Source organism: Dreissena polymorpha, chromosome 2 (assembly GCF_020536995.1).
Source record: "Dreissena polymorpha isolate Duluth1 chromosome 2, UMN_Dpol_1.0, whole genome shotgun sequence".
NCBI lineage: Eukaryota > Metazoa > Mollusca > Bivalvia > Myida > Dreissenidae > Dreissena > Dreissena polymorpha.
In genome coordinates, this window is record NC_068356.1 from 110,527,860 (window position 1) to 110,547,874 (window position 20,015).

Below are 20,015 nucleotides of genomic sequence, written 5' to 3' on the forward strand. Positions count from 1 at the left end.
GCGGGGTGGGGGGGTCTGTAGAAAGTCAAAAATGGCCAAGTCAGACATCGCTGACTACCAAGGCCTGTGGTTTATCAAAGAGATCATAGCCACAGTTCATCATGTATCTATGGACATAAGTCCACAGGTAAGTAATAAAACCCACCATTCACAAATTAGTACAGGAAAGAAATGATAATTATATCATTAAAAAAAAAACTTTGACAAATCAATTATTTAAGTTATAAATAAACAAAATACAAAATCTGTACAGTAACTGTCAAAAGAACTTAAATTCTTGGTAAGGAAATATATAATCTGAGATTTATAATTATATAAATTACTTCCCTTGAAAATAATTGTCGCTTAAAAATCTCTATTTTTAGTAGCAAATAATTATAAGCCACAACCGTGACTGTAGATTCACAGGTAACATTAAGGTACCTAACATACTTTTATGCCCAAAAGTATCATTGTGTGCTTGGCTTGACCATATAATGTCATTTGATTATGCTTCAGTTGTATGGTTTCATATTATTATATATAAAATTTCAGTATATCATTTGGCAGGTTTAGAAATTATCTCCCTTTTAAAGCTTATTACTTGCCTTGATTTTGTTTTTGACTTTTGACCTTGAAGGATGACCTTGACCTTTCACCACTCAAAATGTGCAGCTTCATGAGATTCACATGCATGCCAAATATAAAGTTGCTATCTTCAATATTGCAAAAGTTATAGCCAACGTTAAAGTTTTCGGACACACGGACAGACAGACTGACTGACTGACTGACGGACAGTTCAACTGCTATATGCCACCCTACCGGGGGCATAATAATAAGAATTTACTAAAGTTATTGAAATAAAAAAGAGTCTTTCTAATTTAGAAAATTCCAAATAAAAATAATCTAAACAATAAGAATAATTTGGTAAATAATGCCAAAATGTCTTGATGCTGGTGTTACAATAATTTAGAGTTTAATTATATCAAAATTCCAACCTTTTTCAAGAGCTGTTACCTTTTCAAGAAAACATCAAGAGGTGATTAAATCAGCCAAAACAGCTTATGTTGTACAGTTCTGCGAGAACTGGCAGAAGAGTCTATTTTCCCTCAGAACAGTCCATTTATCAATGATCATTATCTTCCCAAATTACAGAGCAGAACTAAAAATAGATTACTGAACCAGGTTTAACAAGGGTGATAAATACTGCAAAATGATGTACATGTTGTTTTTCTTTCAGCTATCTCTTAGTTGATAGGCTTATCATAAGTGCTAATGACTAAAACAGTTATGTTAATTACGAAAATTTTGTGTTATGAAAAAATTACATAATACAGTTAATGTTACATACTAAAGACAAAATAATACCAAACTTTACTACACAGGAAACAAATGTTCTGACCGAATTTTATGAAGATTGGGCAAAAAAGTGTCTTATAGACTGTTCACATATTTTCGCGGCCATGTTTAACCACCCATCATGACCATTTTTGAACTAATCCGATATATCTATAAAATCGATGTTTAGAATTTTTTAATGATGATTAGGCAAATAATGTGACTTCTAAAGTGTTCACAAGCTTTTTTTACAATGTAAATATAAGGAAAATGACCCCCCCTGGCGGCCATGTTGTTTTACCGATCCAAACCATTTTCGAACTAAACAGTCATATCCAGAAAACACATGTTCTGACCAAATTTCATAAAGATTGGACCCAAAAATGTGAGTGTTCAAATGTTTTCACTGTATACATATAGAGAAAACTGCCCTGCCCCCCTTGCGGCCATGTTTTTTCACCGATCTGGACCATTCTCAAACTCATCCGAGATATCAATGAAACCAATGTTTTGACCAAGTTCCATGATGATTGGGCAATAATTGTGACTTCTAGAGTGTTCACAAGGTTTCTCTATAGCCATATAAGGAAAACTGCCCCGCCTCCTGGCGGCCATGTTTTTCAAGGGATCGGAACCATTTTTGAAATCCACCAACATATCATTTAGATAAACATTTTGACAAAGTTACGTGAAGATTGGGCTTCAAATGTGACTTCTACAGTGTTCACAAGGTTTTTCTTTTTATTGACCTAATGACCTAGTTTTTGACCCAGCATGACCCAGTTTCGAACTCAGTCGAGGTATCAATAGGACAAATGTTTTGACTAAGTTTCATGAAGATCAGACAATAAATGTGGCCTAGGAGTGTTCACAAGGCAAAATGTTGACGACGGACGACGCACGACGGACAAAAGGCGATAACAAAAGCTCACCATGAGCACGTTGTGCTCAGGTGAGCTAAAATGCATTGAATGCCATAGCATATCGAGTGTTTACAGAAGAACTTTAAAGGTTTGCTGCTTCATCTCAAGAATTAGCTCATTGAATGTATACAATAGCTCATCGAATGTATACAATAGCTCATCAAATGTATACAATAGGTCATCTAATGTGTACAAAAGCTAATCAAAAGTATACGATAGCTCACGAATGTATAAAATAGCTCATCGAATGTATACAATAGCTCATCAAATGTATGCAATAGCTCATCGAATGTATACAATAGCTCATAAATGTATACAATAGCTCATCAAATGTACACAATAGCGCATCGAATGTATACAATAGCTCAACGAATGTATACAATAGCTCATGAATATGTACAATAGCTCATCAAATGTATGCAATAGCTCATCAAATGTATACAATGTATACAATAGCTCACCGAATGCATACAATAATTTATCGAATGTATATATAACTATAACATTTAAAAAACTCTTACTGCGACGGGTCCGAATAGTTGGAGCCATCTATCGGATGAATTGTGCGTGGCGAGTAGTCCCACTTCCGCTCCACAGCGGCGATGTAGTAGCGCCTGACCTTGCCTGTGACCTGGTAGAAAGGGGGGGAACTCGCCCCGCATGTGTCCACGTGGTACAGGGCCGTCATCCCGGCGTCATAGTGGATGGTGTTGTGACAAAAAACCGACCAATTACCTGTGAAGAAATAGAATTTGTTTATTCAAGATAAAATCAATTAAAATGACATGAAAAGATAGTTCAACCTATATTGCTTATCTGATTATAGCTTTCTTTATTGTCTTCTATTCGCTGTTATCGAGATTTTATTTAAAGAAATGTTGGACGCAAAACGGATGACGGACAATTGAAATCTATAATATCATGTGGGGGGGGGGGGGGGAACGGAGGAAGGCAGTAAGTGATTAAGGGAGCAGAACTAAACGATATTTGTCAGAAATTGGAAAATTAATATACACTTCAACACCGTTATTTTATACGATAATCCGAAGTCACAGTTATTTCAAAGTATGTTACGGGTCCCGATTTTGATTCTTGTTTGTTTAATGTAAAATTTCATTGTTAATCCGAACTTCGTTAAACCGTAGAAATCGTTAATTCGAAGTGATTCTGTCGGTCCCAACACTATAATCCGCACCTAATTATCAATCATTAATTCGAAGTCAAAACTGCAAAATACTGAGCGTAATTTCACACCTTTGTCGTGGCGCGTCAAAAGCCGATAATTACACCTTTGTCGTCTTCGCGAACGCCGGTTTTCAGAGAGACCTCGCGTATTATTTAAAAAAAAAGGTTATTTCATTTCCGAAAATGTATTCATATGTATGTATGTCTGATAATTTGTGTTATTCGTTTTATTTTATATGTTCTGTAAATAGAGAAAAATAAAAACAAGAAAAAGAATCGTTTTATAGCCCCGTTTGTTTTGAGTAGAAATATATTGCTATCTGACTAGTTTACGTTTTTAAGTAAGCATGTAACCGAACCATGCGAATGCCACAACGTTTTATTTTTAAGGAATCAAAGAAGTCTTCTGTCAAATGTTTATTTCGAATTATCGTTAATCCGAAGTTTTTTTAACAGTCCCGACGACTTCGATAACGGTGTTGAAGTGTAGATTGATGGAAGGTAAGAAGGATGAATGACGGCAGGGTTTGAAGGAATGAAACGACAAATTGATTTAAATTTATATTATAAAAAAACAAGGATAGAAAGAGAAAACTTGAAATTGGAGGAGAAAAAAACAAGAGGGCCATGGTGGCCCTGGGTCGCTCACCTGAGTAGTTCTAACGTTAAGTAAGGGTTGTTAATGTTGTTTTGTGAAAAGAAAGGGTTTATTGCTTAGGCAGATATATACATGTACATATATGCATTATAAGTAGTTTTGTGTGTGTGTTTATCTTTTTAAAATAGACATTTGTTACCTGTTGCAACAAAGCGGTGTTTTGGATAAAAGTAATATGAGAGCAGTCATTTAATAATGTGCATCAGCAAAATAAAATGGAAGTTTTTTTTCACAAATTGTTGTCAAGCTTTGAGATCATGAGATAAGAATCTCAGCATCTTTGGATGTTATAGGGGATGACTAGTTACAACCTGTTTTTGCAAAAACAGCTTTAGATACCCAAAACAACGGTATTTTATCAATATATTTAGTGTTTATCAAATAGATTTTGCATAATTAAATACAATATGTTAAATTGTTATGATATATCAAAGTCGGTTATAAAGAAGTAAATGAGTATAAGAAAGTGTACTAGAAATTTATCATTGGTCTTCATTTAAGGTACAAAACATCACTTGACCTATCTCATACTTACAAATGTGTGCAAATATAGAAGTAAACACACACAAGACATTGGAAAAATTATCATATCAAAACAACTATTTGTAATTAAATGCACAAAAAATCATGTAGCATAAATACATTATTTTTGCAAAAACAACTGCCAAAACAACTTTTCTTTTTAACCAAACAGTTGTTTGTGTTCCTAAAAGATGTGATATAATATTGTGTTTTTTTACTACCAAATTGTTAACATTTTTGACATAGTGTTTTTAAACAACTGGAACAATTCAGACTCAAGTGCAATGATATTTCTAATAGAAACAACAATAAAACCTGTTAAAATCACAAAGCTTTGATAACCACACACAAACTACTGACTGATTAAAAACTGTAGGCCTAAAACCTTTCAAATTGTAATCTTATCTTATGAATGTCCATCTGACATCAAGACAAAGGCCTTGGGAGTACCCCGTTAATTGGGGCCAATTTCCAAACAGTGTTACACAAATGGCTATTGAAAAAGTCATCAATCAACACTACTGTACTGGAAAACTGCAAGCACAGATATAAATGAGCTTTATAGAGAGTAAGATAAGTGAATGGAAGGTCAAATAACATTCATATGTATCAATTCTAGTTGTTTTATTGGTTTTACCACTATGTTGAATTTCTGCAAAAGATAAAGATAACAATCTGAAGTAATGGCAATAATTTATTTGAGTAATGCAATAATTATAATTAAATATTTGGGTTGTTGTTTATGTGTCTTAATCCATGACCAGTATCATCATCATCATCATTGTGCACCAACATCTTCATTACAACGAGAGTGTTACCATGGTTTTAATATAGTCAAATTACGAAAACTGCAACTACCCTGGCGGCCATGTTTTTCAACAAACTGTAACCATTTTCTAACTCAGCTGAGCTATCATTAGAACAAATCTTGGGACCAATTTCCATGAAGATTAGACTATAAATGTGATTTCTAGAGCGTTAACAAGGTTTTACTAATATCCAAATAAGGAAAACTGCCCCGCCCCCTGTCGGCCATGTTTTTCAACGGACCGGAACCATTTTCTAATTCAGCTGAGTTATCATTAAAATGAATGTTCTGACCAAGCTTCATGAAGATTGGACTATAAATGTGACTTCTAGAGTGTTAACAAGGTTTTTACTATAGCCATATAAGGAAAACTTTCCCACCCACTGGTGGCCATGTTTTTCAACGGACCAGAACCATTTTCAAACTCAGCTGAGATATCTTAAGAACAAACATTCTGACCAAGTTTCATGAACATTGGACTACAAATGTGACTCCAAGAGTGTTAACAAGCTTTTTTTACTATGTAAATATTAGGAAAATGACTCCCCCCCCCTAGCGGCCATTTTTTTTATCAATCCAAACCATTTTCGAACTCAACCATCGTATCATGGAAACAAATGTTCTGACCAAATTTCATGAAGATTGGACCAAAAATGTGACTTCTAGAGTTTCATGAGGATTTGGCAAACATTGTGACTTCTAGAGTGTTCACAAGGTTTTTCAATAGCCATATGATATAAGCAAAACTGCCCCGCCCCCTGGCGACCATGTTTTTCAACGGACAAGAACCATTTTTGAACTCAACCAACATATCATTAAGAAAAACATTTTGACACAGTTACATGAAGATTGCGCATCAAATGTGACTTCTACAGTGTTCACAAGGTTTTCTTTTTTTTACCTAGTGACCTAGTTTTTGACCCAGCATGACCCAGTTTCGAACTAGGACGAGGTATCATTGGGACAAATGTTTTGACCAAGTTTCATATGATTGGAAAAGAAATGTGGCCTCTAGAGTGTTCACAAGGCAAAATGTTGACGACGCACGCACGACGAACGACGGACAAAAGGCAATCCCAAAAAATAGGCATGAGAGTATGAAAAATGTAATTAGTTTTACCAGCATTTATTGGTTTCATCACAGCACTGAAACCTTGTCCGGACATTATCACGTGAGAGTCCCGATTGATGCCGTTGATGTTGACGTTGTTTCCATTGAACGTTACCGCATGGTTGCCCTCCGTCTGCCCGAAGTTGAGCATGTGCCAGACAACATTTTCATCTCGACACATGTGCAGACCTTCTAGGTTTCCATAGGAACGACCGTTGAAAGCTATGAAATATTTTGATAATAAGGTTGTGTCTAATAGACTTATTGAATTGGCTAAACTTTTGAAAACCAAATTTAACTGGATGTACAATTTAAACTGATCCATTTATAATCTGCAAAATCCCAAACCATATCAACTATAATTCTCTGAATTAAACGCGGAAAAAACGTGTGTCAGTATTTGTCAGGAGGCTTTTTTTCCGAAATTGACAAATTTTTAGAACATAACTGATTACTTAAATATATGTTTTCCCCCAAAAATACAATCAAATAACGAAGCATTGTATCATAAAACACAATAAATGCTACACAATAACAGATTAACGTAAATTGACATGCGTTTATTTGTAATTACAGCAAACATCCAGAAAATAAATAGAGGGTATTTGTTTGCTTCGATAGATTTTCGATTTAAATGAATGAATATTAACATAAATTAATATTTTCCTGAGTGTTGCATATTGTTTTGTGATCACAGCTGTATGAACATATATAATCTACTGACTGAAGCAAATGTTGTATTTATTTTATAATTTTCCACTGTTTCTTTATATTAAAAGGATTAAACTGTAGTATTTCGTGCGAATACAAACGTCAAGACGTCATATTAACAACTTCATTTCACAGTAAATAAAAGCAAACAATCAACAATTTTCACTTTTTTTTTCACTTTTTGAAAAGAGTGCTTTGCCCGTTTTAAATTACTAATACTTAACAAAAGGAAATCATTAAAAATAGACCTATGCCAAAAGCAGTTACCATTATCGAAAGTCTTTCCCAAAATATTAACTACTTTTTATATATCAATTTGATATCAACATGTCTTTCTGTTGTGTCATTAGTTTGTTTCATTAAGCAAAACAAAAGTGAACACTCATACATTCAATCAATCGGTCACTCAATCATTTATTCATTCGTAATTAATGATTCCATTCATTTGCCCATTGCAAACATCAATCCTTCAGCTGTACATTTTATTTGAAAATATTAAACATATTTTAATAAGTTTATTACATCTCATGATGTTAGATTCAACAAAATCTTCATCAGTGACGTCGACACTAGTGACGTTCGTGTTAACGTAAAAAGCGACGTTGTGTTCGATGTGCCAGGAATAATTCTCGTCGATACTCGATAAATACAGGAACATCTCCCGATCCACATATTTCTGGAACACATAGAAAAGTAATAACAGCATTAAATCTTAACGTCTTGTAAATGATATGTTTTACTTAACAATCACGCGCTTTTTGTGTTTTCTTCAAATGCAATCAATAGAATTGTAGACACGAAATTTTACAGAACATACTTTTTTAAAAATTTTTATTTGAGATATTGACAAATGGGTTTGGCCATCTTACCTCAAATGTTTTGCAATTAGAAGATCTCAAAAGCTAACACTCGAAAAATTTATCATTTAATTCATAGTTGCAAATATTTCTTATTGATCATTTAATTCATAGGTCAAAATATTTGTATTGACCAATGGCTTGATTGCTGGATCAATCAATTGATCTATCGACTGACTGACGTTCTGACCGACCGTTCGACTGATCGATCGATTGACTCATTAATTAATCAACCGACGAAATATGAATATCAACCTGCTTTCCAGAGACCGGATCGAGGGTCCCCGGCTTGCAGACAAGCAGGGGACCAATTAGACCGGAACTGACGTCACGCTCCATATATGCGTTCGAGTGATAGATGTAGGTCAGGCAGTCCGGGTCATCGTCGCCTGGGGCAACCGCCCAGGGTACCGTGAAACTGTAGGTGCCAATTTCACCAGGACTGATAAAATGGCCGGTATTACCCGTGGAATCTGAAAGAACAATAGCATCTGATGCCTTAGGTTAGCAATTTAAAAGTACGTTTGCAGTATACGATAAAATCCGATATATCCTTTTTAAAATTATTTTCGTCCTCCTCGAACAATAACTGAATGTACAACTACCTACCTTTTCATTTATTTTAATTAATGCAGGGGCTTCTTCTAGTGATATTTATGGAGACGTAATTGATTCGATGATTATGGCGATGTAAGGGGGAATGCAAATGCACGGACACTAAAATTAGTGTTGTTGCAGTTGATTTTGTTGTTGTTGCTGCGCTGCTGCTTTTGCTGCTGTTGATGATGATGATAATGATGATGATTGCTGCTGATGATAATGATGATGATTGCTGATGGTGATAATGATGATAATTGGTGTTGCTGATGATAATGATGATGATTGCTGCTGATGATATTGATTGCTGATGATGATAATGATGTAGAGAACTATCAGGATGATAACGACCATGATGATAACGACGATGATGATGACAACGATGATGATGGCAATGATGATGATGACAACGATGATGATGATGACAACAACGACGATGATAATGATGATGATGACAAAAAGAAGGAGGAGAACGCTGACGATAACTTTTGTTAGAAAATACTATAAATTAAATGATAATATCCAAAAAGATATACACTACCAATCGGACATTAAGAGTTGACGCCACTCTGCGAAATGGCAAGACTCACGCCTTGAAGAGATATGGACACGTTGTGGGGGCACGTGTTGTTCAGTATAACGGTGATAGCGTCCCCGACCTCGGCCCTTATCACAGGCCCTAGGAGGCCCAGGTGTTCCTCTTCTGTCGTCCGGTTGACGCGCGCCGTGTAATTGATTGTCATGTATTCCACGAACCGCGATTTCCGGTACGTGCCCCCGATGAGCCGCTTGCCGTTGTGGGACTTCGAGAAGTATATCCTCGATTCCCTAAAATTGGCGTTTGGAATCATATTGTTCACATACTTTTTTCCTGTATGAAACAAGCATTACAAATATTATTATGTTTAACATGCTTTACAGATAGCACTGTGAAGGCAGTTTGGGATTTATTTTATAAATTATAAATCTTTATAAATGCCCCCCCCCCCCCCCCTAACAAGGCCTTGACACAGGATTTTTTGCAACAAAACTGACCATAAGAGTAAATCTTAATACCATATTAGTGTGTGACTTAGCCACTCAAATAAGTTTTTAGCTGACACAGAATAATGCACTTCTGTTAAATCATCATTGTATTCAATAAATGAATTGAGAATATTAAAATATTATAACTAGGGGTCATCTATTGTCCAAGGCCAATGCACGTGTGAAGTATCAAGCCAATCTCTCAATTTGTTGACGAGTTATTGATCGGAAATGATTTTGAAACTCATTGTGCCAGTGACTTTGGCCTTTGACCTAGTGACCAAAATTTCAATAAGGATCATCTACTGATCAAGCCCAATGCACGGGTAAAGAATCAAGCCAAAAGGTGGATTCGTTGACAAGTTACTGATTGGAAACGATTTTCATACTTATTGTGACAGTGACCTTGACCTAGTGACCCTATTTTCAATAGAGGTCCTCTACTGCCCAAAGCCAATGTACATGGGAATTATCAAGCCAATCAGTCAATTTGGGACCCCACTTATAATAGGGGTCATCTACTGTCCAAGTCCAATGCACATGTGAAGTGTCAAGCCTATTGGTCAATTCCTTGAGGAGTTATTGATCGGAAACGATTTTCACACTTATTGTGACAGTGGCCTTGGCCTATGACCTACTGACCGTAATTTTTATAAGGATTGTCTACTGTCCGTGACCAATGCACATGTGAAGTATTAAGCCAACCGGTCAATTCATTGACGAGTTATTGATCAGAAACGAACTGGTCTACCGACCGAAAGACCAACCGACAGACTGAGAGACCGACATCCAGCAAAACAATATACCCCCTCTTCTTCGAAGGGGGGCATAAAAAGTATACACCTTATAAAAATAAATAAATTAACAAGACTATTGCCAAGCAATATATGTCCCCTACCGGCTCCAACATTGTCAGAAATTCCACCATTGTCAGATTTTTTTTGATTTTTTCATATTTGTTTCCATAGCAACCAGAATTTTTGACGTAAGAACAAAATGAAATGACGTGCATAATGTCCATATTGCCATCTATCCGTGTTTCAAGTTTAATTAAAAAAATATGAAGAACTTTTAAAGTTATCGCAGGATCCAGAAAACTACCATTTTCAGCAGTATTTCTAGTTTATTTGTTGCCATAGCAACCAGAATTTTTTACATAGTAACAAAATGAAATGACGTGCATAATGCCCATATTGCCATGTAGCCATGTTTCAAGTTTCATGAAAAAATATGAAGAACTTTTTAAGTTATCGCAGGATCCAGAAAAGTGTGACAGACAGACAGACTCACAGACGCACAGAGCGAAAACCATAAGTCCCCTCTGGTAAAACCGGTAGGGGACAAATAAACTAGACAAAGGAGAACTTCTGAGTGTCTCGTTAATACTTCTTTGTAAAATAAGCAAACACACGGTCTCTTAAGTCAGTGATGGGACAATAGCCAGATGAATTGGAAAATGATGGATACTTTTCGACACGTCTATAATGACTTTAAAACACATACGCGTTTAAGGCGTCCAGTGGCATATTGTTTGCAAACTTGTTAAGACCAGAAGGGGCGTAATTCCAGTCAACCGTCTCCGCCTTCAGGAAGTACTTTCGGTTAACGCCGCTCAACTGATCGCTCACTGTTTTCCCACAATCCTCCACGGCCATCACAACTTTGATGCCATTTAAACAAGGAAGAGACAATTGACGCGATTTGCAATGGTAACCGCCGAAATTAGGCGGGCATGAAAGTAATTATCACAAGTAATACATTTTTTAACTTTATAACGAATTCGATTGCATTTATAACATTTTTAAAGTGTGTGGAGTTTGATTGGCAAAAAACGGTGTACGCTTGCAGTCATTTTACTCCAAAGCAAAAGCAGCATGTGTTCACAACTCTCACAAACTGTGAAGAATGAAATAAGTTAGAACAAGGTCCTTAAAAGTTGATATATTCATTTCTTAGAATCTTCATATTTTTGGAAAATAGTATCCAAGTGTCCAATATAGAGTGTCATCGTTGTGCAGCTCTGAAGCGAGGTCCATGACACCGGAAGAAATCCATTATTATTTCCATTACAATCAAAACTTACTTTCCAATAATAAAAAAGTGTTTTGGAAAACGCCCCGTTGTTTACTTCCTCGCACATGATGATTCCAAACCGTTATCAATTGATCGATGAACAGCGGTGAACAGCAGTTCTTTCTTAATCATTAATATACAATGTCTAATAATATATGCAATGCTATGGCGAATGCCTTTAAAAGCTTCGTCGTGTTAACCGTGGTCGATTTAAGCCGTTTCAGAATATCGACGTACTTCTGTTGTGTTCTGAGTTCATGCATTGCACGAGCCATCTCCCGGGGTTACGGGCCACCATTTCCGCTTCCCGGAAAGTCGCCGACCAAATACCCTCGACGGCTTTTCTGAAATAATACTGAAATAATAGGAACTGATTTTTTGAAGGTGTATCAATCGGTAATACAATTCGGTCATGCCAGTTTTATGTTGATACTAATAAAATTATTGTACACGAGCCACTATCAAAACCATAATAACCACCCTCACGTTCACCATGTGTCTCCGAAAACACCAACATCATTATCATCACCAGTACTATCACCGACTACTTTCAACACCACCAACACGAACAGCATAATCATCATCACAACCAGCGCTTCAACCATCACAACAACCACCGTGTCACTGACATTGTCACCACTGCAGTAACTATCACCACATCCATTGACACCACGATAAGCTTTGCTACTATCAAAACTGCTACATCCATGGATATCGCCATCGTCATTCTCACCAACACAACCACACTTATGCTTTATTACATGTACAGAGCCCGCCATGACTACAACCGCAACAATTACCAACACGACTACCATGACTTCCACCACCTCCAAAAACAACAACCACTTCAACAACAAGCAATAATATCAGCGTCGCATGTTCATCCTCACTACTTTATGCCACCACCAACGCAAAAACAACAACTTCAACTATTAAATATGCATACACGAAAATGTTTGTAAATATTAATGTTCTACCTTTGACCGCTCTCAAGGAAAGTCTGTCCGAGGATGTTTACCGGATGAAGCTCCGCGCTGAGTGAAAAGATGTACCAGGCCACACGGTCGCCGGCGCAGACAGTTAGTTCCGGTAAATTGCCATACATATAGCCTGTCAATGAAAAATGAAAACACTGAATACCGTTTGTGAGAAAATGACATTTTACGAGTGGCAGTAAAAAGCTTTAACTTAGCGATTTAGGGACCTGCTGCCTGAAGAGAAAAGAAGTTTCGTTCACAGACATTTTTGAATAACAAAACTTAACCACCTACAACCGTCGAAAGACAAGAAACCGTTGCTAAATGGATAAAAAGCGCGTCAGTGGAAACATTCGGAATATAATCATTGTAGCAAGCAAAGCGGTAAAGGATCATTGCTAGGTTAAGAATAGCTGGATGATTTGTAGAGTGGCCAAATAATTATTATTTGAATCGACGCCATTTGATGGTACCATGATTAATACCGAAGTGTTTTTTTTTAGAGTAAAACAGTTGCGTTTTATCTAAACTAAAAAAGTAATAGTCTAAGAGTGAAAAATAGTGAACAGAAAACAATGGGAGAAAACTGTTAGAATCGGCTAAATTACGATAAATCTAATTGAATTACTCTTAATTCCCTTGGACGATTGGTCGATCATCATTTTCAGCCAAGACATTCTCACAAAATATATTTATCCAAGTGTGATGAAGATCAAATAAACTGTCCGACGACTAAACGGACATACATTCCTCACTGGATTTGGATTATTAGAATGACTCAAATATAATGTCAAAAATGAGCCCACGAGGTGTTTCGAGGATCGGCGAAAACTGGAATTGAACGGTTACATAAGTTGTCTAGCGTCACTGAACAAAGTAATCATTTTCATCAGCAGCATCAATGAGTACGAAAACGTAATTGAAGGATTCATTCCCTTTAACCCATTTATGCCTTTTTTTTAGAAGTAACATCACATATCATTTTATTGCGTTTCTCGAAATCTCTAAATTGATATGTTCGCACAATCAGATATTGATGAAAGGCAAAACGGAATTCGATAAATTTTACAATGGGACCATATGGGAATAGGATTACGTGTCATCTACTCAGAATGCGTGCTTATCGTGTAAAGAAAATGAAGAAAGAGGACATTATTTACTGAAAAGATGTGTCATTGACCGAGGGAAGGTGTCAGTCGATTTAAATTAAACATTAATAGCATAATTATATCGGCACGGTCTTAAAGTACATGCGTACTGAATAACATATGCAATTTAGTGCGCATGCACTTTACGACCGTATAAAACCCGGACCAGTCACATATTTGGCCAAAGGTTTAACTGATATAAACAAATCCTATACAGATTTTAAAACAAACTAAAGACGACCAACCGACGTTAAAATTACAAACAGTTGACGCCTAATGGTACCGATATCATGTTTTTCAACTTGACAAAGTGCCTAACAACTCAGATATCCAAATGACATAATTACCGTTAATGGAATCCTTCTTCAAGCTTTCCTCAAAATCCGGATCGCCCGCGTCGGCAAGACGCTTGCATTCAGCGGGGTCGCCGCAACGTTCTAGGTTCTCATGCACCAACCATGATTTGCCCTCATCGATAGAGTCAAAATATAGTACGAGCTCCCTATCTACGTCGGAGCGCATGCCAAGGGGTGTCAAAATACCTGGCCGAATGCCAATATCAAGTTTAAAATCACGGGTTTGGATATAAAATCCTTTAAACCGATATTTCTCCACAAGAGAGCAGAAACGGATGGCTGTAACGTAGTGCCATCTCGACATGTATACAATATTTTGAAGGATCAGATAAATATAAAATAAAACTCTTCAGTTTTAAGATGACAAAAATCATTTATCAATAGTCATTTGTAATATAATTTGGAAATCAATCGTTTATGACAGCTTTTATTTTACAGGTTCAGCATCCCTGACACGCATTATTAAGGAATACCGTTAGGGCCATCGTGTTTTTTTACACATTTAAATCCAGAGGGCGACAATGCAATAGTGCGATAGTACGATAGCGACAATGCGATAGTACGATGGCGACAATGCGATAGTAAGATGGCGACAATGCGACAACGCGGTAGTACGATGACGACAATGCGACAGTGCGACAATACGATGGCGACAGTGCGATAGAACGATGGCGACAATGCGATAGTCATATCGTACTGTCGCCATCGTATTATCGCATTGTCGCCATCGTACTATCGCGTTATCGTACGTTCGTCATCGTATTATCGCATTGTCGCCATCGTACTATCACACTGTCGTCATCGTATTGTCGCACTGTCGTCATCGTATTATCGCATTGTCGCCATCGTACTATCGCATTGTCGCCATCGTACTATCGCACTGTCGCCATCGTATTGTCGCACTTTCGTCATCGTATTATCGCACTATCGCATTGTCGACATCGTACTTTCGCACTGTCGCCATCGTATTTTCGCACTGTCGTCATCGTATTATCGCATTGTCGCCATCTTACTATCGCGTTATCGTACTGTCGTCATCGTATTATCGCATTGTCGCCATCGTACTGTCGTACTGTCGCCATCGTATTGTCGCACTGTCGTCATCGTAATATCGCATTGTCGCCATCGTACTATCGCACTATCGCATTGTCGCCCTCTGGATTTTAATGTGTAACCGCGAGGGCCCTAACGGTATTCCATACATTAACAAACAGCCAAACAAATATCGTCCTAAGATCAACCGATATCGAAAATAACTATACTCAAATAGACGTGAAATTACCCGATCTACATATGACCAAAAGTCCCAATAGGCCTGCGTTCGTTTCTTTTTCAGCGTTGACATGAGAGTGGTACCCGAACGGGATGCAATTGGAGTCGCCGTCACGTGGCGCGAAACCGGAAGTGACCTCCCACGTGTACACGTAGCTACCTCCGGGACCGACGCTCTCGTCCGCCTTGTTCCTCTGGCTGGTGTTGTCCTGATAGAGGGCACCTTGAAAATAATTGACAGGATAATAACGAATCAGCTATTTAAAGAATTTCCCAAATTGACAACAACTGTTTTAGCCTTGAAGTTGTTTTCTAATATGAGTCGTGTTCTGAGAAAACTGAGCATAATGCAAGTGCGTAAAGTGTCGTCCCAGATTAGCTTGTGAAGTCCGCACAGGCTAATCAGGGACGACACTTTCCGCCTAAATTGGATTTTTGCTAAGAAGAGACTTCATTTAAACGAAAAATGTCATTACAGCGGAAAGTGTCGTCCCTGATTAGCCTGTGCTGATTGCACAGGCTAATCTTGGACGACACTTTACGCACATGCATTGTGCCCAGTTTTCTCAGGACACAACGCATATAAACTATATTCACATATTGAAAAAAGTTTCACATAAAATGTTATATTAAAAAACTTGAAATAATAATTGATGAAAATAAATGTGTCATCTTAAACAATCATCAATGTCTGCATCGAATTACACTAAAGCGCTACCGCACAGTATAACTTGTTCGCATTGATGTCATACGTCAATATGTTTTGTACGAGCGGTCCAAATTTAAGAAAATATTGACCGGTCCATACACTCATGATTTTTTCTATAGTATTTTACGAACGTAGCATGTCATTACGACAAAGCAGGACACAAATGTGTGATTTGCACTTTATAAAGTTTCTCCGATTATATTATCGGTTTATAAGTATTCGTTTATCGGGATTTAGAACTATATTTATCTAGCCTGTGTTCAGGTTCGCAAATACTTTTTGCGTTGTTTATGAGAATTTTTCTCAACGGATTTCGGATACTTTTCGTTGACTTATACAGACATAGTGTTTGCATAAGGTAAGACAAAATATAATAAGTAGCTACATGTATATCAATAGAGATACATTAAGTTTAAACAGAATATTTAGCTTTAAAGAGCACGTGTATCGCTAAAATTTATTTGATTACCCCCCAAACTGTCCCTTAAAGTGTGACTATAATCAAATACTAGTACATATGATACGCACGCATGCTTAGTTATATACACACCTTCATTCAACTTCGTGTACTGAACCCCATGCGGATGCACAGACAGCGGGACCGAAACGTTGTTCCGGTATTGGACACGGATCGTGTCGCCGACCTCTCCCCTTAACAAGGGGCCGACAATGCCGAATGATTTTGGGGTAGTGATCTCGGTCGTGAAGGTGTCGTCGGTGAATTGCTTGTACACGTACTTCCAATATTTGCTGCCCACGCGATTGTTCCGCCGCACGAGCGTCTCGTGCCAGTATCTACCAGACACAAGTGTTTCATATTTTTGAAAATGTGGTGTGATGAGAATTTGTTTTCGTAAAGTCGTATCGCAGAAACTGAGAAAATTTGTGGATTATCGAATTCCATTACAAGAAATCAGAGACAATAATAGGTTCACGAGAAGCGTAGACGAGCGCAATACAGAATCGTCGTTATTACGAACGGATATGAATCATTAGCGTCAACAGCTGCAATATCACTTTTTCAGTCAGCGTCATATGTAGCACTTATTTGTTTTTATTTTCTCTGTATGTACCGTTGAACGTATGAGCAAAATTATTGAACAATATTGAAAGTTTATAAACAATTATAATGGCATTTAAGCGAACTGTCATTATAATTGTATATAAACTTTCAATATCGTTCAATAATTTTGCTCATACGTTCAACGGTACATACAGAGAAAATAAAAACAAGTAAATGTTTTATATGTGACGCTAACTAACGTGATATTGTAGTTAAAATAGTGTACATAATGTTTCGGGTATCTGCAAACAGGACAAACGATCAGACGATTTGAAATACTTGCAGGTATTAATGTTAATGAGCGGGCAAAAATGCATGCAAGTATTTTGACGGGATGCTTAACTGAATTTCAAGTCGTAAAATTGTTTTACAATTTTCTATATAAATATTTAGATACAAACGTGTCGTATGAATCCACCGCGTTCATCTGCAGCGGAAGATAGTCCCAGTCGACTTTCACCGCCTTGACAAAGAAGTCCCTAATTACGCGGCCACTTCCTATGACACCGTTTTGATTCGCTAATGCCATGGATAAAACGAGGACAATAACAATAAGAGCATATTGTTCAAACATCATCGAGGTCCAATAGTTATATGTATACACATGTATAAATCTTTATGATAACATTCCAATTGTGAAAATGTGGTAAACTTTGCGTAATAGTTTTCATAAACACACTCACTGTCGTATCCCCCGAGCAAAGATTCGATGAATCTCTCGTTGACGGTGGCACTGAGCACGAACGGCATCAGGCAGAGGAACACAACGGCCAACTTCATGTTTGAAAAAAGTAATACAAACAAATCTATAGAAAATGGACTATTCCTTCCGCCAACACTCTCAAGTCTGACTGAGTTTGTCGATCTATGCATGTTATAAGCAGTGCATTGGTTTATACTAGATACTGAACCCCACTATCACTACGAGTGCTTGACAAGCTTACGCAAACGGTTCTACATGTATATGCGTAATACAAAGGATGATTATTCAAAATGTGGTAAATTTCGGAACCTTCGTTTTTTACACGCATAAACAGTAACAAAAATGGTCAAAACATTTGAAGTGCATGGCATTATTTTGATAATATTGGTTTGCCACACAGACAACTTTAAAAGCAACCAACGCAAAAACGATTGCTGTTGTGATGTGGTAATGGATGCACCGGGATTCCTTCATAGTTGTTTTTAATTATATTTGATTACTAGTATATTGTTGTAACTACATGTGTATGAATATTGAAGTAAATCTATATTATTTGAATTTCGGTGTATGGTTGACGTGGTCAATGTTTAACCAAACAGTATGTTGTCGTATATGCTTTAATGTAACATGGCATTGTTATACATGCGCTGATCACAAATAAACGCGCGTCAAGTCATAACCACAAATATTATAATATCATTATTATTTTTGTTATTGAAACGTATGATAAACCGATTATGCAAATTATTATTAAAACTTTCGACAAATAAAATATAAGATCAAAAGTAGACAAAATTTGACTAATACTTTTAATTGTTTTCATGCATGTGAGAATGCCCAAAATGTCCAAAACGAGGTGTGAGACTGTCATTCATTCATCATTTACCATTAATAGTATATAAATTGTGAAGGTAAACTGTGCTATGTGCTTTAATATGATAAATTATAGGCAAGATTCCTTTATGTTGAACATATTGTGCATGATAGAAATAAAACTAACAGTGCATATTCAGAAACTAGTATAATTAGTTAAACTATTTATTTTAGCTCGATTGCATTTATTTTACTGACTAGTTAATTGAATCGCTCGCGAGTCCGTTACATTTACCTAATGATATGGTTCCTTGAGTTTCTGAATCGAAATATTTCGAAAGCCAGTTAATTTCAAATGCCCAAGTAGTCATCAAGTGGTATTGTTTCCCTGCTGTTATGGACACAGCTCTCAATTCAGTCGAACGCTCTCGTCAACTGCAGTAATTTCCAGCCGCGGCAACGACACTGTTAAATTGTCGAGTGATCTTATAACCGATGTGGGTTTTTGTGCATTTTCAGTCACGCCTTTCAAAATAGAATAACGTTCTGGAATTACAATATGCTTTCGCAATATATAAGTTTACCTCAGTGTTTGTTGAAGTGCACATTTTCTGCTGGTCGACCACTATAAGACGAACACGCCATTTTTAGACTTTAAAAAATGATAGATTCCATGCAAAGCTTTGTGGGTTTAAACCGGTTAGGGGGGCTAGCAAATAATCTCACCTACTCCAACATGTATTAAATTCAACGAAAATGGTATCTTAAACGATTTCAATTCAATGTATATATGTAGACCGAAACAAAAACATGAACGCAAAATCAATTTATCACACTCCTTGCCTTTTGTGAATATTTATACTTGTCTTATTGACCTGAAATTGTACACGTGTGGTACAAATAGCTTAATAAACGTTGATACGTAAGGCATGTTTAAAAGACTTGAAAGGTTACATTTGACGAAATGACCGTGTATGTCTTCGTGTTTGAAAGGAGTTCTTATTTGTAAACAGTTCCTTCCCTCCTTAGGTATAATAACCAATAAGCAATCGCATCCACGAATTGTGTGGCTATTTACTTTTTCATAAATACTGTATTAGCATTAAATCTGCACTCTGTTCATGTTCGTTGAAATATTAACGTTTGGAGTGCTTTAATGAAGGCATAGGGCGTTTGTTTTTCTGAG

The 20,015-nt window shown here is 36.8% G+C and overlaps 2 protein-coding genes across 8 annotated transcripts in view; both read right to left on the reverse strand.

The window, feature by feature from the left end:
- The window catches only part of LOC127868497 (hephaestin-like protein), an 83,889-nt gene that overhangs the window by 5,774 nt on the left and 58,100 nt on the right, over window positions 1–20,015 (reverse strand). Inside the window, exons 9-12 of one of the 7 annotated variants that reach the window (XM_052410324.1) lie at window positions 8,348–8,565; window positions 7,758–7,911; window positions 6,534–6,746; window positions 2,762–2,975 (exon numbers count right to left, since the gene is read on the reverse strand). The exons of 3 other annotated variants lie outside the window; for them this stretch is intronic. In XM_052410324.1, coding sequence (XP_052266284.1) covers window positions 2,762–2,975; window positions 6,534–6,746; window positions 7,758–7,911; window positions 8,348–8,565 — 799 coding nt within the window. The remainder of the gene's footprint in view (window positions 1–2,761; window positions 2,976–6,533; window positions 6,747–7,757; window positions 7,912–8,347; window positions 8,566–20,015) is intronic. 3 more of the 7 variants (XM_052410323.1, XM_052410322.1, XM_052410320.1) reach the window with 3 other exon arrangements.
- Window positions 11,443–18,218, reverse strand: LOC127868498 (hephaestin-like protein). Its single transcript, XM_052410325.1, has 7 exons — window positions 17,997–18,218; window positions 17,715–17,832; window positions 16,801–17,045; window positions 15,552–15,764; window positions 14,261–14,455; window positions 12,766–12,898; window positions 11,443–12,132 (listed from the first exon to the last, which is right to left on the reverse strand). The coding sequence occupies exons 1-7, from the start codon at window positions 18,184–18,186 to the stop codon at window positions 12,009–12,011; spliced, it is 1,218 nt and encodes a 405-aa protein (XP_052266285.1). The 5' UTR covers window positions 18,187–18,218; the 3' UTR covers window positions 11,443–12,008.